At 37.0% G+C, this 17,898-nt stretch overlaps 1 protein-coding gene across 3 annotated transcripts in view; it reads right to left on the reverse strand.

Annotated features, from left to right (window-relative positions):
• usta (uronyl 2-sulfotransferase a) overlaps positions 1-17,898 on the reverse strand; it is a 313,485-nt gene that overhangs the window by 3,124 nt on the left and 292,463 nt on the right. For all 3 annotated transcript variants that reach the window (XM_088625123.1, XM_088625122.1, XM_088625121.1), the window contains 2 exons: positions 9,452-9,549; positions 509-666 (listed from right to left, as the gene is read on the reverse strand). In XM_088625123.1, coding sequence (XP_088481249.1) covers positions 509-666; positions 9,452-9,549 — 256 coding nt within the window. The remainder of the gene's footprint in view (positions 1-508; positions 667-9,451; positions 9,550-17,898) is intronic.

Raw genomic sequence — 17,898 nt, forward strand, 5'->3', positions numbered from 1 at the left:
TTTTCTAAAGAACTTAACATTAAAATAAATATGTGTCGATGCAGCTTTCTGGTCTTTGTCTGCAAATACAGAAATTATTGTCTAAGGAAAGAATTAGATATGTAGCATACACTACTAAACTGAACATACTGTGGAAAAAATCAGATTTGATTTAAAACATTTCTTAGACATCCTGGTTTGAGATTGACTAGGTTCACTGATTCTACATTTACAACAACTGAGTGATAATTGTTAATGTCACAATATTTGTGAAAGTGATGAGGAAGCTCCATACATAAAGCACATGTATTAAAGCATATTTCTCAGAATAGTTTTTTTCTGATGTTCATTATTTATTACTCATATTATGTCTCACATATTCCTCCGCAGTGCATATCTCAATTTATTTCAGGCTTTAAAGTATTACTTTAAAGTTTCCCATACTGGTCAGGATAAAGAATTATCCTAATATAGGATGGAACAGCACTTGTGGACTAGGAATAAAACAAACATGGCAAATGATCTGCACCTGGACTTTTGTAGATGTTGAGCACATCACTGAAGAAATGAGGTAAGAGGCGCTCCAGTATAAGGAGTACATCTTCAAGCTCTTCCAGAATTCCCACCAGGAGGAAGTTTTCCACTGCATTCTGCTTTGCTCTCTCCAAGGCCCAAACACCTGGCTCCCTTCCAGAGGAAAAAAATACTAATTTATTTGAGGAAATCATACAGATTATGTTTTTGCAAACTAATGTCATGGCATACACTTTCACACTTGATGCAAGAAACACTGGGACATGTCTATTGACATGAAAGTGATAGTTCTCTTTCTTGGACGTGAAGGCAGCCATAGTGCACCAGAAAGCTCACCACACATCAGCTTTAAGTGGGGAGGAGAGCAAAGTAATGAAGCCAATTCAGAGATGGGGATTATTAGGAGGCCATGAATGGTAAGGGCCAATGGGAAATTTAGCCAGGATGCCGGGGTTACACCCCTACTCTTTTCGAGAAACGCCCTGGGATTTTTAATGACCACAGAGAGTCAGGACCTCGGTTTTACGTCTCAGCCGAAGGACAGTGCCTGTTTATAGTATAGTGTCCCCGTCACTATGCTGGGGCATTAGGACCCACATGGACTACAGGGTGAGCGCCCCCTGCTGGCCCCACTAACACCTCTTCCAGCAGCAACCTTAGTTTTTCCCAGGAGGTCTCACATCCGGGTACTAACCAGGCTCACACCTGCTTAGCTTCAGTGGGTTGCCAGTTTAATTTTTAATAGCTGGATTCATTACAATGTTTTAAGATTTTAATTCTAGAATTATGGACTTCTGGCCGGGAAACAGAATGCATTTATTGTAAAATTAAAGATTTTAATTTAGTTCTGTCACGCTGAAACCTTATTTCTGGGACTAGAGGTGTTCTTGGGTTTCTGGGGAAGGTGGAAGAGGCAGGGATGGCCAGGGTCAGCTGGGGATGAGTGATGAGCAGAGAAATGCCAATCTGAGTGAAAGCTGCCGGAACTGAACCAATCAGGAGGAGGCAGGGTTGGATGCCACTGGAAAGGTGGGAATCCTGATTCCATATCTAGGACCTTGAGATTTTTTGGTTTTCAGGTTCTTCAGGGATTTAAGACTCACATTTCATGGAGCTGCCCTATTGGAGAGCACTCAGTGTCAGAGCTACTTCCCAGTGGGATTTAGGACTTAAATAAAGATTTTAAGTAAAACATAATTAACTGGATTTAGTCTTCCTGATTAGTATGGTGCTGGAGCACTGACAGGCAGCCAGACCTTGTTCCCATGGAATCCGGTGGAATGGCTGCACTAGGTGGGAACCACTTGTAACCACAAGATGTGAGCTGTTTTCAGCTTGGGTGTGATACTTCTACAGATGCAGCCATTCAAAACAAGCGGGGTATGCTGTGGTATAACACGGTGGGCGTGTCGCAGTATACCGCATCATACCGTATGCAAATTAGATTATGTTAATAGTATCCATAATCACCTTGTAAAACCGCCAGGAGGAGCTAATAAAGGTTAACCTCTCCTGTACAGCATTTGAGCTGTCACCAGAAAACATCGGTTTTGAATCCCGATCACTGCTGAGGGACAATCTTTATTCAATTAAGAATTTAAGTTGTATACTCTTTAGACTTTTAAATTTAAACAGTGTATTACAGCATGTTAATCATTAAACAGATTGTTCTGTCGGACAAAAGTACACAACCTACCACCTTTATCATAAATATTTTAATTATGCAGGAATTTTATGCATCAAAGTCTTTACCGAAAATATTAATAATAGTATTAATAATGAATGACCTTGGACAAGCTGTAAGCTCAAAGTATTACCCTGGTCCACATTCTTTGTAACCGTCTTTGTAAATGAAAAGAGTTTATTTTTTCATTGACAAAAAGTCACCACAGCATTTAGTTGATCCGATCACGCATTCGTTTCCAATCATACAAAGTAATTCTTGAGAATCTCACCCTTCACCATGCCTTTCACATGCCCATAAATGATATTAATTTAGGAACATAAACATATTACTGTATGTAAACTGTACTGTATATGGCTGGTCTTGGTAGTTTAAAGAACAAATACACAGCAGTATTCCATTTCTCCCTAAACATTTTAAGCATCAAAATCTTACAGATGCAGCCATTCAAAGTGCCCGGTACACACACGTACCGGAGGTAATTAACTACGGCGTCGCGCATTGTGACGCACGATGACGCGCGGTACCGCGGTACATGATTGGTTGACCGACAGGGGCACTCGTGGTCCGCTGGTCTGTCGTAGAAAGATTTACAGTAAACGTCTTTACTGTGCCCGTTGTAGTATTGAATATTTATATGGAATTTTACCACTGAAGGGAAATCTTAGTACCTGAGCATAAAAAGAATAGGAGCATACTGCAACGCGTGTGAAGGACATAAACGATATTAATTTTGGAACTTAAACATACAGTATATGGCTGGTCTCGGTACTTTAAAGAAAACATACACACCAGTATTCCATTTCTCCCTAAACATTTTAAGCATCGATGTCTTTAACTAACGTGATACCGGAGTCAACAAGCATAATTTTAGAATTTGATTAAAAGGGAATATAATATGGACTCGTGTATCTCAAGAAATTAATAACAATATAATTATATTCATGTTGCAAAAAAACTGCAACGGACATAAAAACTCCCTTGCTTTTAACAGAGCGTTCCATAATTTCTAACTACGAAAATTATTTAAACTGCGACACTTATCATTCAACCAGAGCTCGAAATATCACAAGGATCCTCTAGAGCACAGCAAAGACTGTATTAAAAGAATCGCGTATCACAGAGGGCTGTTTCACCTCTGTCTTCATGTGACTCTATTCAAAAGCCATTTAGCAAAGAGGGGATGAGAAGAGTGACAAACTAGTATACAGTACGGTACTTTAGATCTTTTTTTCTGAACCAGGGAAAATCTGATCATGTTTCTCTATAACAATAATAAAAAACATTGCCACACCTGGACTGTTAAACCAACGCATTAGCACGTCAAAGCCCATTGAGGAGCCGAGCGCAATAACTGTTTTGTCCCTTGATTTACTGATCTGCATTGATTACAGAAATCGAGTTCCTGCTCTTTGCAGACGACCTGGTCCTGCTGTCGCCCACAGAACAGAGGCTGCCGCAGAACCTGGCGCTGCTGGAGCAGCACTGTCAGACCTGAGCGCTGACAGTCATTCTGGACAAGACCAGAGTTATGGTTTTCCAGAAAAAAAGCCAGAACCCCATTAGTCTTCCTGAGATCGTCGGATTATGAATGAATAAAAGCATCTTATTAAAAACGTGTTTGCGTTTGTCTGGGTATTTACTTTGTAATCTGTGGTTTAAAGTACCGAGACCAGCCATATACTGTATGTTTAAGTTCCAAAATTAATATCGTTTATGTCCTTCACACGCGTTGCAGTATGCTCCTATTCTTTTTATGCTCAGGTACTAAGATTTCCCTTCAGTGGTAAAATTCCATATAAATATTCAATACTTAAACGGGCACAGTTAAGACATTAAATATACATATACATACTGTATACAGTACAGTTTGCATACGGTAATATGTTTATGTTCCTAAATCAATCTCTTTCATGAGCATGTGAAAGGCATGGTGAATCGATTCTCAAAAATTACTGTACTTTGCATGATTGGAAACAAATGCGTGATTGCGAAATGCTGTGGTGTTACTTTTACAAAGACGGTCAATGAAAAAAAGAATGTGGACCAGGGCAATACTTTGAGTTTACACTTACAGCTTGTCCAAGGTCATTCATTATTAATACTATTAGTAATATCTTCGTTAAAGACTTTGATGGCGACAGCCCAAACATGAGAGGTTGAGCTTAATTAGCTCCACCTTGTGGAAATTCCGGATACTACTATTTTGCTTGCGGTATTATAGGAGAATTTACGGTAACTAGCGGTATTTACCGGTAACTCGCGGTAGACTGCGTACAGCGCACCGGAAAACAATGCGATATCACCCGCGCATTTTGAATGGCTGCATCTGTACATGTTGTTATTTGGGAAACATTTTTACGTGCTCTTTCTGACCATATTAGGATTATATACTTTGTGAAAAGTGATAGTCTTTTAACCTTTTCTGTGAATTCGCTTGTGGTTATTTCTGAAACATTTTTACATACTCCTTCAGACCACCTTAAGTTTATATACAGTACTTTGTGAAAAGTCATAATGTTTTAACCTTTTCTGCAAATACGCTCAATATCGGAGTAAACAAAAGCATACTTTTAGAATTTGATTAACAGGGAATATAATATGGAATTGCGTATCTAAACAAATTAATAACGATATAATTATATTAATGTACTGTCTGGCGGAATAAACTGAAGAGGTTAGTTAATGCGACATGGAATTATTAAGAATTATCACCTCTTTTTACACTTGAGAACAAATGAGAACACACTCAGTGGGCGGTGCATTGTTATCTCAATCACCTGCTAATTCGTTTTACACCACTGGACGACAGGAGAATGTGACTGTACTGTATCTGTACAGAATGTGTGTTTCAGTCAATACAGTAATTGAGTAAAATCGCAATCGCGAGTTTAATTAAATGCCTTTTTTTTATTCACAATCTGAAAATGAAAACCACGGTAAAGTCACCTTGAATTTAAAAAAACGATTTTGGCACGCTGGTAGCATTTTCACGAAACCTCCTAGAGTTGTGAGAACACTTGCATTGTGTATAAAGTACATTGTGAATGTTTTCACAGCCTTCACTTTGTCGTTTTTTTGACCACGCATGAATATTCCTATGTCCGTATCCTTGCAAGGGAACCAGTGCGAATTTTAATACTAATTAAATGACCGCGGGCACTTTCCACCCCCTCTACATTCTCAGAGTAGAACAGACTAACCTTCTAATGAAAGACGGTCCACCCCCCCACCCACGGACAGGAAAAGTGCCCACAGGCACTTTAACTTAATATGGTCAGTAACAGTAAACAGTAACATGATCAGAAGGAGCACTTACAAACGTTTCCGAAATAACCACATGTAAGACTCTGACGCTTAAAATGTTTAGGGAGAAAGTGGAATACTGGTGTGTATTTTTTCTTTAAACTACCAATACCAGCCATATACAGTCTGTTTTATAGGGATTTCTATGTCTTTATTTAGTGACAAAGGCTAAACTTTTAGCTTCAGTAACGCGTACGCCGTATGGCATACATGTTTATTTTGGGTTTTGCTTGTTCACATATCTCCCCTTTATATAAAACGACATGGTTGAAAACTGTTCCAGAGCCACTGTTGTTTCATCAGTGAAAAGTACATCATGAAATGCCTCTCCCTGTTCAATCCACTGGAAAAAAGAAAAGGAGCATAAAGCGTCTGATGGTCATAAACGATATTCATTTAGGAACAGCATCAGAGATATGTTTTTAACTGCACTGCATCGGAGAGAATACCATAGTGTGTTTTTTTTTTCTCCCTGGCGGAAACTGGCCTCCATAAGAATCAGTATGGCTCAGAGATTAAATAAAACTTCACTCGCACCAAACAAATGTTTATTTCTAAATATCACAACATGATCGAATTTAAGTCATTTTAATACCAATGAATAGTCACCTATGCGTTACAATATAAACATTTATATTGATTTAAATTGTGTTTAAATCGCCTTTATTTAAAACCCATAAATAAAGCTTATACTGTTTAGACTTTTAATTATTTAAAACTGTATTACAGCAGCACAATGCACAGTGGAACGTAAATCGCTATCTTTGTCTTCTGTGTAATAATGTTCACATCTCTGTCCAGCAAATTCACAATAGTAATAATAATGAACTTTATTGTATATGGCACCTTTAAAGGTGGCTCCTGAAAGCGCTTTACAGGTTAAAAACAATAACAACAATACAATACTGGGCAAACGATTTTTTTTTTTTAAGAAATACAAAATGAGATATAATGATGTGTTCCGGCTTAGACATTAACGAATAGCATAACACGTGGGCGGCGTAGCGGTCGGCTCTGGCTTTCCCATCTACTGTATACCGATACACTGCAAGTACAACCCCCCTCTCTGTGGGAGTGCTGGCTGTGACGAATTAAACTGGTTTCACAGGTGTTTTCAAAGTAGAAGGGGGCGAGATTTCCAGCGAAAGACACCTCCCCCCTCCAAAACCCAGTAAGTACAGTACTTACTAGTTAAGAAAGCTAGGCTCCTCAATGAAATTGCTTTAACATGCTAATGCCATATCACCCTGCAACTCACAACTGGCAACCCACTGAAGCTAAGCAGGTGTGAGCCTGGTCAGTACCTGGATGGGAGACCTCCTGGGAAAAACTAAGGTTGCTGCTGGAAGAGGTGTTAGTGGGGCCAGCGGGGTGCGCTCACCCTGCGGTCCATGTGGGTCCTAATGCCCCAGTATAGTGACAGGGACACTATACTGTAAACAGGCGCCGTCCTTCGGATGAGACGTAAAACCGAGGTCCTGACTCTCTGTGGTCATTAAAAATCCCAGGGCGCTTCTCGAAAAGAGTAGGGGTGTAACCCTGGTGTCCTGGCCAAATTTCCAATTGGCCCTTACTAATCATGGCCTCCTAATAATCCCCCTCTATGAATTGGCTACATTACTCTGCTCTCCTCCCCAGTGATAGCTAATGTGTGGTGAGCGTTCTGGTGCACTATGGCTGCAGTCGCATCATCCAGGTGGATGCTGCACATTGGTGGTGGTGGAGGGGAGTCCCCATTACCTGTAAAGCGCTTTGAGTGGAGTGTCCAGAAAAGCGCTATATAAGTGTAAGCAATTATTATAATGCGTTGGTTAATTTTGGTTATTAATAATACGATCTATAGTTAAAATCTGAGACTAAATAAAAAGAAAAAGAATTATCAAAGAGCAATTATGCTGTGTTTATGTAGAATAAGTGATTAGGTTTATGAGCAATCTAATTACTTACTCGTTTAAAACGCTACAGTATATAAAATAAAGTTTATTATTAATTTGCTGGACAGAGTGGTGAACATTATTATGCATAAGACAAAGATAATGATTTACGTTAAAAGACATTTAATTAAACACGGGTTTGTGATTTAAATGGGAATGGGGGTGACAGGAACTCTTAAATTAAATAAAATAAATAAAACAGGTTTCGATAGTAAATAACCACTTTTTATGCACGAAACACGGGTGATTTTTCTTCCTGATCAGTTTAGAAATCTGTGTACGCTGTAAGGTTTTTACTTCTTAATTAAACTTTTAAAATACACGTTTCGAATAGAAAGAAATCCTCTTCCTGGTACAGTATGTATAGCAAACCAGCACGTCTTTTTTCTCCAATCAGAGGGGTGTCAGATGGTGTCAGCCAATCACCATTCTGAAGCCCTACCATAATCTCTGGTATAGGGAGACCCAAGAATTCTGTCCGATAGTTTATGTAGATAGATGATAGATACTTTTATTGATCCCGTGAGTACACCACAAGTATTTCATCATCTTTATTTTATGCATCAAAGTCTTTAATTCAGTATCTTATGGCTATTTTGGAAATGTTTTGACATGCTTGTTCTAACTAAAGTTTATATACTTCATAAAAAGGTATAATGTTTTTCTAAAAATATGTGTACACTGTTGTAATGTAGTGTGCTCTCTGAAGGCACCAGTTCTGTAGGGTTTGGGCATTTACTGGGACAATTATTAATTGTAGCAGTAAATCACAAAATTGATTCTTTTGATGGCTTTAGAATCCAACCATGCGATATAGCTCAAACAACGCACACACACGAGGATACATTTATTAATACATAAAATATGCATATAAACCTAACAGATCTTATCGAGAGGGTTATCAGTATACAAAAGGTATATATTCAGTCAGTTACAAAGTGTTACATATATCAAGAGGACATACGTTCAGTATATCATTTAGACCGTTTCGTAAATGCACTTGGTTATAACTTCTACATCAGATACTCAAAACAAGTACATAACTCTTAGGAATTAAACTGATATCAACTGTTTGGGATAACAATTTAATTCTCGAGCTGTAATGCATTGAAGTTTAATACTCATCCAATCTTTGGGGATTCAGATCCTTTAATTGGTTCATTTGGTGATCATTTAAGGGGGTGTGACCTTTTTCACATAGGGACTTTGGATGTAGAATCCCTTTGTAAACTAAATGAAACAAGCACCATTAGTATGTGTTCACACAGGCTCTAGAACCAACATGAAGCTCTGATAACATTCAATGGTGAAAATTTCAAAATTTCAGTAAATCGGAAAAGATGGTGAATACATTTTCACAGAACTGTATCATTAAATCATACTTTGTTGTTTTCATTTCCATTTAATTTTTCTTATGGAACAAAGTAATGTTGAATATATTACTCACAGTTAAATGGTCAGTTTTTCATAACTTCATATTCAGTTAAGTCCCATTCTCCCATTTGTTTTTCCTTGTTAGCTCCCAAAATGTCTTTTTCTGGATCTGTTAAATTTTGTTGCTTTGTTTTCAAAATGTAATTAAATGTATTATCAAACATTTTAATGTAAACAAGCCAAAGGAGTAAAATACAACGGGCATACTTTAAATGGACAGTGTAAATTGGGCCTTTTGAGGCAGCAATCTATGTTATCCATTCAGTACAGCTGCCTGCACTAAACAAAAGAATAAGTTTGTGTGGTTTTAGTATAGAGGTTCTGCGGCCTGTACAACCAGATAAACTAGTTCTACGTTTGTTTTATTGAAAAAACATTTTTTTTCCACTGCACTTGATAAGGGTTGTAAAATCAGTTGATCACCAGAAATCTGATCCCCAAATTGTGAAATGGGGTTTCACCCATTACTATACAGTAATATTCAATTACTGATGGTAATTACTTATATAATTTTATGTTCCTTTATGTTCCTTGTCAAGCTTTGAATTTTTTATCTTCCCTACAAACAAAAATCCCTTACCTGCACTTTGGGTGCTGACCACAGAAATAAGGGATGATGTAGAACAGCCGGGGGTTGGAGCACTCAGGGTAGTTCTCAAGAATGCACACATTTATGTCCTGAGGGAGGAAACAGTATGTGTAAGAAAGTACCATTTGTATCCCTGGACTTAAAATTGGCAATAAAACAAATACTTGTAAAAAAAAAAGCAGAAATATCTGCACACCTTATTAAAGTTTAAATAACATGTAGGAGTAAAGGTTAAGTACAAAAAATTAGGAACCTCATGTCTTTATCTCTTAAAGGAATTATTTGATTTAATGATAGATCTTCTAAAAAATCTGCATAAAAATAAGCAGAAATATCTGCACACCTTATTAAAGTTTAAATAACATGTATGAGAAAAGGTTTAGTACAGAAATTAGGAACCTCACGTCTTTATCTCTTGATGGGATTATTTGATTTAATGATTTATCATTATTTTATAGCATTTTATATTAGTTAATCAAGATTACATCTATACTCAGTTATTTAATATGTGGTTCAAGAGATCCCTTATTAGATGAAACTGGTGTTGAAAGTAAGCCCATTTTCATTAAGAGATGAACATGTACTTACATCAAAGTTATCCCAGTTTCAACTACGTTAAATATCACAGTCAAGTACAGATATTGTTAGTCTTAAAACCAGGATCTAGACAATGGCTGACAGAACCTTCTTGTATGCAACACGGCATACTTTTTCACTATAGCTTTAACTTAGTTTAACTCAGTTATTTCTAGCTTTAATTGAGTCAATTTATTATGCCTTTTCACTTTTTCTTTTTATTTGTGTATTACATGTTACTGTACAGAGCTTTGGAGGTTTCTGAAAAGAAATTAAAGAAATTAAAAATATGCAGCCATTCACAATGTACGGTACAAACCCGTACCACGGTGTGTGATAGGCTGGTCAAAATGACCGACAGGGGCACTCATGGTGCATTGGTCAGTAATGAAAAGATTTAGTCTCTTTACTGTGCACATTTTAATTCGCTTAGTATTGAATATTTATATGGAATTTTACAACTAAAGGGAAATTTTAGTAGTTGAGCATAAAAAGAAGAGGAGCATAACGCATCCGGAGGTCATAAACAATATTAATTTAGGAACATAAACATATTATGTGAACTGTATATGGCTGGTATTGGTAGTTTAAAGAAAAAAATATCAGTATTCCATTTCTCCCTAAACATTTTAAGCATCAAAGTCTTACATGTGGTTATTTCGGAAACGTTTTTACGTGCTGACCATATTACGTTTATATACTTTGTAAAAAGTGATCGTTTTAACCTTTTCTGAGAATATGCTCTTTATCGGAGTAAACAAAAGCATACTTTAAGAATTTAATTAATAGGGAATCTAATATGAAATCGCATATCTAAAGAAATTAATAATGATATAATTATATTTATGTACTGTAGCACAAACTGTAGTATAAAACTTTCTATTGATATAGCCCAGTGGGCATTGATTTGTCGAATACAGATGCAGCCATTCAAAGTGCGCGGTACAGACACGTACCGCAGGTAATTGGCTGCGGTATCGCATATCATGATGCAAGATGACGCGGTACGTGATTGGTTGACCGACAGGGGCACTCGTGGTCCGTTGGTCTGTCGTAGAAAGACTTACTGTAAACGTCTTTACTGTGCCCGCTGTAGATATTGAATTTTACCACTGAAGGTAAATCTTAGTAGCTGAGCATAAAATGAATAGCAGCATACTGTAACGCGTGTGAAGGCCATAAACGATATTAATTTTGGAACATAAACATACAGTATATAGCTGGTCTTGGTACTTTAAAGAAAAAAATACACACCAGTATTCCATTTCTCCCTAAACATTTTAAGCTTCGAAGTCTTTAACTAACGTGATACCGGAGTCAACAAGCATACTTTTAGAATTTGATTAAAAGGGAATATAATATGGAATCGCGTATCTAAAGAATTTAATAACGGTATGATTATATTCGTGTACTGCGACAGGGCTGTGTAAGGCTGTTTCGCCTCCCTGTTCATGCGAGTTGTCTTGTAGCCTACTGGTCTAGGTGCGTGACTAACAACGCACAGGTTGTGTGTTCAAATCCAGCTGGTGCTGGACTTTTCTTTTAACAAACATTTCTTCGAAAAAATAGAATAGCAATATTATGGACAATCAATTGACTTTTATATTTCAAAATATCGCAACATGATCGATTCTAAGTCATTTTTGATAACAATGAATAGTCACCTTCTTCCCTTCTGACAGCGGTTCCTGCTTCTATTGTGTGTGTGTGTGCAACAGAGTAAATTTTTATAGAGAAATGGAGGCTGGACAGTATGCGTTACAATATAAACATTTATATTGATTTAAATCGTGTTCTGATTTAAATCGCAAACGCGAGTTTAATTATGTGTTTTTTAATCATAATCAGGCTAATGCATTTCTACATTTTCTGTATGAACCAGCTTAGAGGTTCATACAGAAAGACAGCTTGTGTTTAAATTGAGTGTAAGGTAATTTTACTTACACTCAATTCCCTTACACAAAGCAGAAGGGAAATCTTCTGCCCCTTATGCAAAACCAAACCCTCCTCCCATCCCAGTTTACCCTCTTTATCATCCTCAAAATCTACCTCGATTTTCAACTTAAAGCATTACTGCTTACTGGGTTTTTGAGGGGGAGGTGTCTTTCGCTGGAAATCTCGCCTGCCTCCACTACTCAACCCCCTCTCTCCCAGAGTGCTGGCTGTGACGAATTAAACCGGTTTCAAAGGTATTCAAAGTAGGAAGTACAGTGTTAAGTGGTAGCTGGGCTACTCCCTCAATAGAATCGCTTTAACATACTAATGCGTTAGTTTAACAGTACGCTGGGCAAACGTTCCGAGGTCAAATTCTTCCAGCACGGGGGTACCTTTAAAGCGGAGACGACGGCACCGAACTTTTTTGGCGTGCCTTCTCTTTAAAGCCCTGGCCAAATATGAAGACAGTACGTACAGTTATAATTCAAACGGAATTAAAAACTACACATCCCAGTTACCATGGTGGTGCTTGTGATCATTGCGTTTAACCAACGAAACAGGGTGAAAAATCAGTCACATGACTTTGGGGCAGAGTTTCGAAAGTCCCTTAAATACATTGAGCACAGCTTTCTCACCACTTAAGATTGCTTTTGATACCATCCTAACACAAAGCAGAAGGGAAATCTTAGTGCCTGAGCATAAAAAGAATAGGAGCATACTGCAACGCGTGTGAAGGACATAAACGATATTAATTTTGGAACTTAAAAATACAGTATATGGCTGGTCTCGGTACTTTAAAGAAAACATACACACCAGTATTCCATTTCTCCCTAAACATTTTAAGCATCGAAGTCTTTAACTAACATGATACCGGAGTCAACAAGCATACTTTTAGAATTTGATTAAAAGGGAATATAATATGGAATCGCGTATCTCAAGAAATTAATAACGATATAATTATATTCATGTTGCAAAAGAACTGCAACGGACATAAAAACTCCCTTGCTTTTAACAGAGCATTCCATAATTTCTAACTACGAAAATGATTTAAACTGCGACACTTATCATTCAACCAGAGCTCGAAATATCACAAGGATCCTCTAGAGCACAGCAAAGACTGTATTAAAAGAATCACGTATCTCAAGAAATTAATAAGATATAATTATATTTGTGTAATTCGTATAATTATATAATCAGTTTCGATCAAGGTCTCTAAAACGAACAAGAAAAAGAGGATTTTCTGAGGGCAATTACGCTGTGTTTATATAGAATAAGTGATTTATGAGCAATCTAATTTCTTGTTCGTTTAAAACAGTGAAATGTCAGCTGCAAAAGATCGCACCAGAAACAGCACTCTCTCTGCCTGTCATAGACGTTCAGGAAAGGCTGAATGAAGTCATGTCAAGTACAATAATTCGGTGATCAATAATAACAGTTGTAGGACAAGAAACAAAAGATAGTGAAAACTTAAGCTTTTTAAGGCTAAAACTCAAATTCATTCTACAAATTAAGGCAAATGAAAATTCAGGACGTTAAAGTGCTAGAGGTGTAAAAAATACAAAAATGCACATGAGCAAAAAGTTTTTGAAATTTAATGTTATATTTAATGTTGGTAGCAGGATGAACTGTCAGGTTGAGCTAAGTGTATATTTTGTCGCAGAGTTGCTGCAAGATGTTAACAGTGAAAAAGGTATTTAGAAATGAGTTATTTCAAGATGAAAATTTTCAGAATAATTGCAAATCTAGCAGGATAGAGAAAGCACAGAAAACTGGCAGTTAGATTGATCAGATTAGTATGAAAAGTTATTTAGCAAAGGGAATGAGAAGAGTGACAAACTAGTATACTTATGATCTTTTTTTCTGAACCAGGGAAAATCTGATCATGTTTCCCTATAACAATAATAAAAAACTTTATTTGATATATCACCATTAAAGGGGGCATCTCAAAGCAATACAGTAGATGTAAAAACAGATAAAAGGACCACAGATTACAAAGTAAATGCATATAAGAAAGACAAGCAGTTAGAGGTGCTACCAAAATTAGAAAATGAAGCAGATACAGACACTAAGTCTTCTGAAAAGAAAGGTTCTGAGGTTAGATTTAAACTGGCCCTGGTGTGTGTGTTTGTGTCTGTGTGTCCTGTGATGGACTGGTGCTATGTCCAGGGTGTATTCTGCCTTGTGTCCGTCGCTTACTGGGATAGGCTCCAAATCCTCTGTACTGGATAAAGAGATTAGAAATGGATGGAAGTAAAGGCACTGTGTGGATGGAACTATACACAGTGTTAGAAACCCACTATGAAATGGCAGCATCTCACTGAGAATAAAATATTTTATAGTGCTGGCTTAAGGAAACAGCCTTTCCACCTCTCTTGCACATCAGTATCCATACCTAGTTATTTAAACAAATTGCCTCTAATTATAAACATCTTAATATGCTGGCTCTGTGGATCCGAATCAGCTATGTTTGCCCATTCCTTCAATTCATGTGCATCCAACACACAGTTCAATGCTAGCAACTACACAAAATCTAAAATACAATCCTCATTTCAGTATCTATGTAAACATACAGTCTGTTAACTTCATCATCTTCATCAAAAGTATGCCTAACCCCATTAGGAAGTGTTCTTGTTATCAGTGTATTCCTCAGCTATCCCAAAATTATATTCTTCTCACCAACATCTCTAGTCTTTTATCCTGCAATAATTCAGCCAACACTTAAATCTCCAAAAGCTGCTTGTGTTAATTTCTTGAAATCACAAATATCATGTGTAAATACTGGCCATGTAATACTCTGCATTGTGGAATAATAGTTTATTTTAAAGGGAACTAGAGAAACTAAGAACTAGAGAAATCAAGAAAGGCTTTTTTTTCTAGAATTAATAAATGCACATCCTGTTCACTGGGGAAATTAAATCCACACTGAGCAATCTTCAATATGTTCAGAATATGACAGCGAGAATCCTATCAGGGATGCATTACACCTGTTTTCAAGTCCTTGCATTGGTTATCTATCAGGTTTCGAGTCAACTTCAAAATCCTCATCCTCATTCAGTACCTACAGTATATGGCTTATTATCTGTCTACTCCCCACCTTTGTCCGTCTGACTCTGGTATTCTAGCTGTCCTCAAGAACATCTACATTTTGTGGGTGACAGGGTCTTCTCTAGCTGCACCCCAGAGCTCTCAATTTGTATTCCCAGTGATATCAGTCACGTACCCTGAGTGCATTTAAATCTAACCTCAGAACCTTTCTTTTCAGAAGACTTAGTGTCTGTATCTGCTTCATTTTTTAATTTTGGTAGCACCTATAACTGCTTGTCTTTCTTATATGTATTTACTTTGTAATCTGTGGTCCTTTTATCTGTTTTTATATCTACTGTATTGCTTTGAGATGCCACTTTTAAAGGTGATATATAAAATAAAGTTTTTTATTATTGTTATAGAGAAACATGATCAGTTTTCCCTGGTCAGATAAAAAGATCTAAAGCATACTAGTTTGTCACTCTTCTCATTCCCTTTGCTAAATAACTTTTCATACTAATCTGATCAATCTAACTGCCTGTTTTCTGTGCTTTCTCTATCCTGCTAGATTTGCAATTATTCTGAACATTTTCTTCTTGAAATAACTCATTTCTAAATACCTTTTTTCACTGTTAACATCTTGCAGCAACTCTGCGACAAAATATACACTTAGCACAGTTCATCCTGCTACCAACATTGAATAAAAAAAATCTTATGATTTCTATATTTATGTCTTTATTTAGTGGTTTCATTAGTGACAAAGGCTAAACTTTCTTGGAAAAATGTATTTTATGTGTTGCGGAAAAAACTGACTTGCTTTAACAAAGTATGTTTACAAATCCTTTCACCTGGCAGTTTACCTGAATGCCCAACTATCTGAGAAGCCCTCCATGAAACCATAGTTGCTATTAATTCATTTAGGGCTCACTGACAGAATTGCTGTTTTGTATGTATGCTAATTTCTGATTCCTCACTCTGTTTCATGTTTATAGATAAGACTATTGATCGCGAAGGGAAATTGATGTACACGTTTGCATGTTCTTTTGTAACATACACCTTTTTGTGATTTTTTTGTATATCTAAGCAAGTGTTCCTGCATCCCTCTTCTGCACTATAGGCATGGCTTTTTTTCTGTTTGCTCAATTTCTAAAACTTTTTGCTCATGTGCATTTTTGTATTTTTTACACCTCTAGCACTTTAACGTCCTGAATTTTCATTTACCTTAATTTGTAGAATGAATTTGAGTTTTAGCCTTAAAAAGCTTAAGTTTTCACTATCTTTTGTTTCTTGTCCTACAACTGTTATTATTGATCACCGAATTACTGTACTTGACATGACTTCATTCAGCCTTTCCTGAACGTCTATGACAGGCAGAGAGAGTGCTGTTTCTGGTGCGATCTTTTGCAGCTGACATTTCACTGTTTTAAACGAACAAGAAATTAGATTGCTCATAAATCAGTTATTCTATATAAACACAGCGTAATTGCCCTCCGAAAATCCTCTTTTTCTTGTTCGTTTTAGAGACCTTGATCGAAACTGATTATATAATTATACGAATTACATGAATATAATTATATCTTATTAATTTCTTGAGATACGCGATTCTTTTAATACAGTCTTTGCTGTGCTCTAGAGGATCCTTGTGATATTTCGAGCTCTGGTTGAATGATAAGTGTCGCAGTTTAAATCATTTTCGTAGTTAGAAATTATGAAACGCTCTGTTAAAAGCAAGGGAGTTTTTATGTCCATTGCAGTTCTTTTGCAACATGAATATAATTATATCGTTATTAATTTCTTGAGATACGCGATTCCATATTATATTCCCTTTTAATCAAATTCTAAAAGTATGCTTGTTGACTCCGGTATCACGTTAGTTAAAGACTTCGATGCTTAAAATGTTTAGGGAGAAATGGAATACTGGTGTGTATGTTTTCTTTAAAGTACCGAGACCAGCCATATACTGTATGTTTAAGTTCCAAAATTAATATCGTTTATGGACTTCACACGCGTTGCAGTATGCTCCTATTCTTTTTATGCTCAGGCACTAAGATTTCCCTTCTGCTTTGTGTAAGGATGGTATCAAAAGCAATCTTAAGTGGTGAGAAAGCTGTGCTCAATGTATTTAAGGGACTTTCGAAACTCTGCCCCAAAGTCATGTGACTGATTTTTCGCCCTGTTTCGTTGGTTAAACGCAATGATCACAAGCACCACCATGGTAACTGGGATGTGTAGTTTTTAATTCCGTTTGAATTATAACTGTACGTACTGTCTTCATATTTGGCCAGGGCTTTAAAGAGAAGGCACGCCAAAAAAGTTCGGTGCCGTCGTCTCCGCTTTAAAGGTACCCCCGTGCTGGAAGAATTTGACCTCGGAACGTTTGCCCAGCGTACTGTTAAACCAACGCATTAGCATGTTAAAGCGATTCTATTGAGGGAGTAGCCCAGCTACCACTTAACACTGTACTTCCTACTTTGAATACCTTTGAAACCGGTTTAATTCGTCACAGCCAGCACTCCGGGAGAGAGGCGTTTGAGTAGTGGAGGCAGGCGAGATTTCCAGCGAAAGACACCTCCCCCTCAAAAACCCAGTAAGCAGTAATGCTTTAAGTTGAAAATCGAGGTAGATTTAGAGGATGATAAAGAGGGTAAACTGGGATGGGAGGAGGGTTTGGTTTTGCATAAGGGGCAGAAGATTTCCCTTCTGCTTTGTGTAAGGGAATTGAGTGTAAGTAAAATTACCTTACACTCAATTTAAACACAAGCTGTCTTTCTGTATGAACCTCTAAGCTGGTTCATACAGAAAATGTAGAAATGCATTAGCCTGATTATGATTAAAAAACACATAATTAAACACGCGTTTGCGATTTAAATCAGAACACGATTTAAATCAATATAAATGTTTAT

The sequence above is a fragment of the Lepisosteus platostomus genome, chromosome 3 (assembly GCF_059453375.1).
Source record: "Lepisosteus platostomus isolate fLepPlt1 chromosome 3, fLepPlt1.hap1, whole genome shotgun sequence".
Lineage (NCBI taxonomy): Eukaryota > Metazoa > Chordata > Actinopteri > Semionotiformes > Lepisosteidae > Lepisosteus > Lepisosteus platostomus.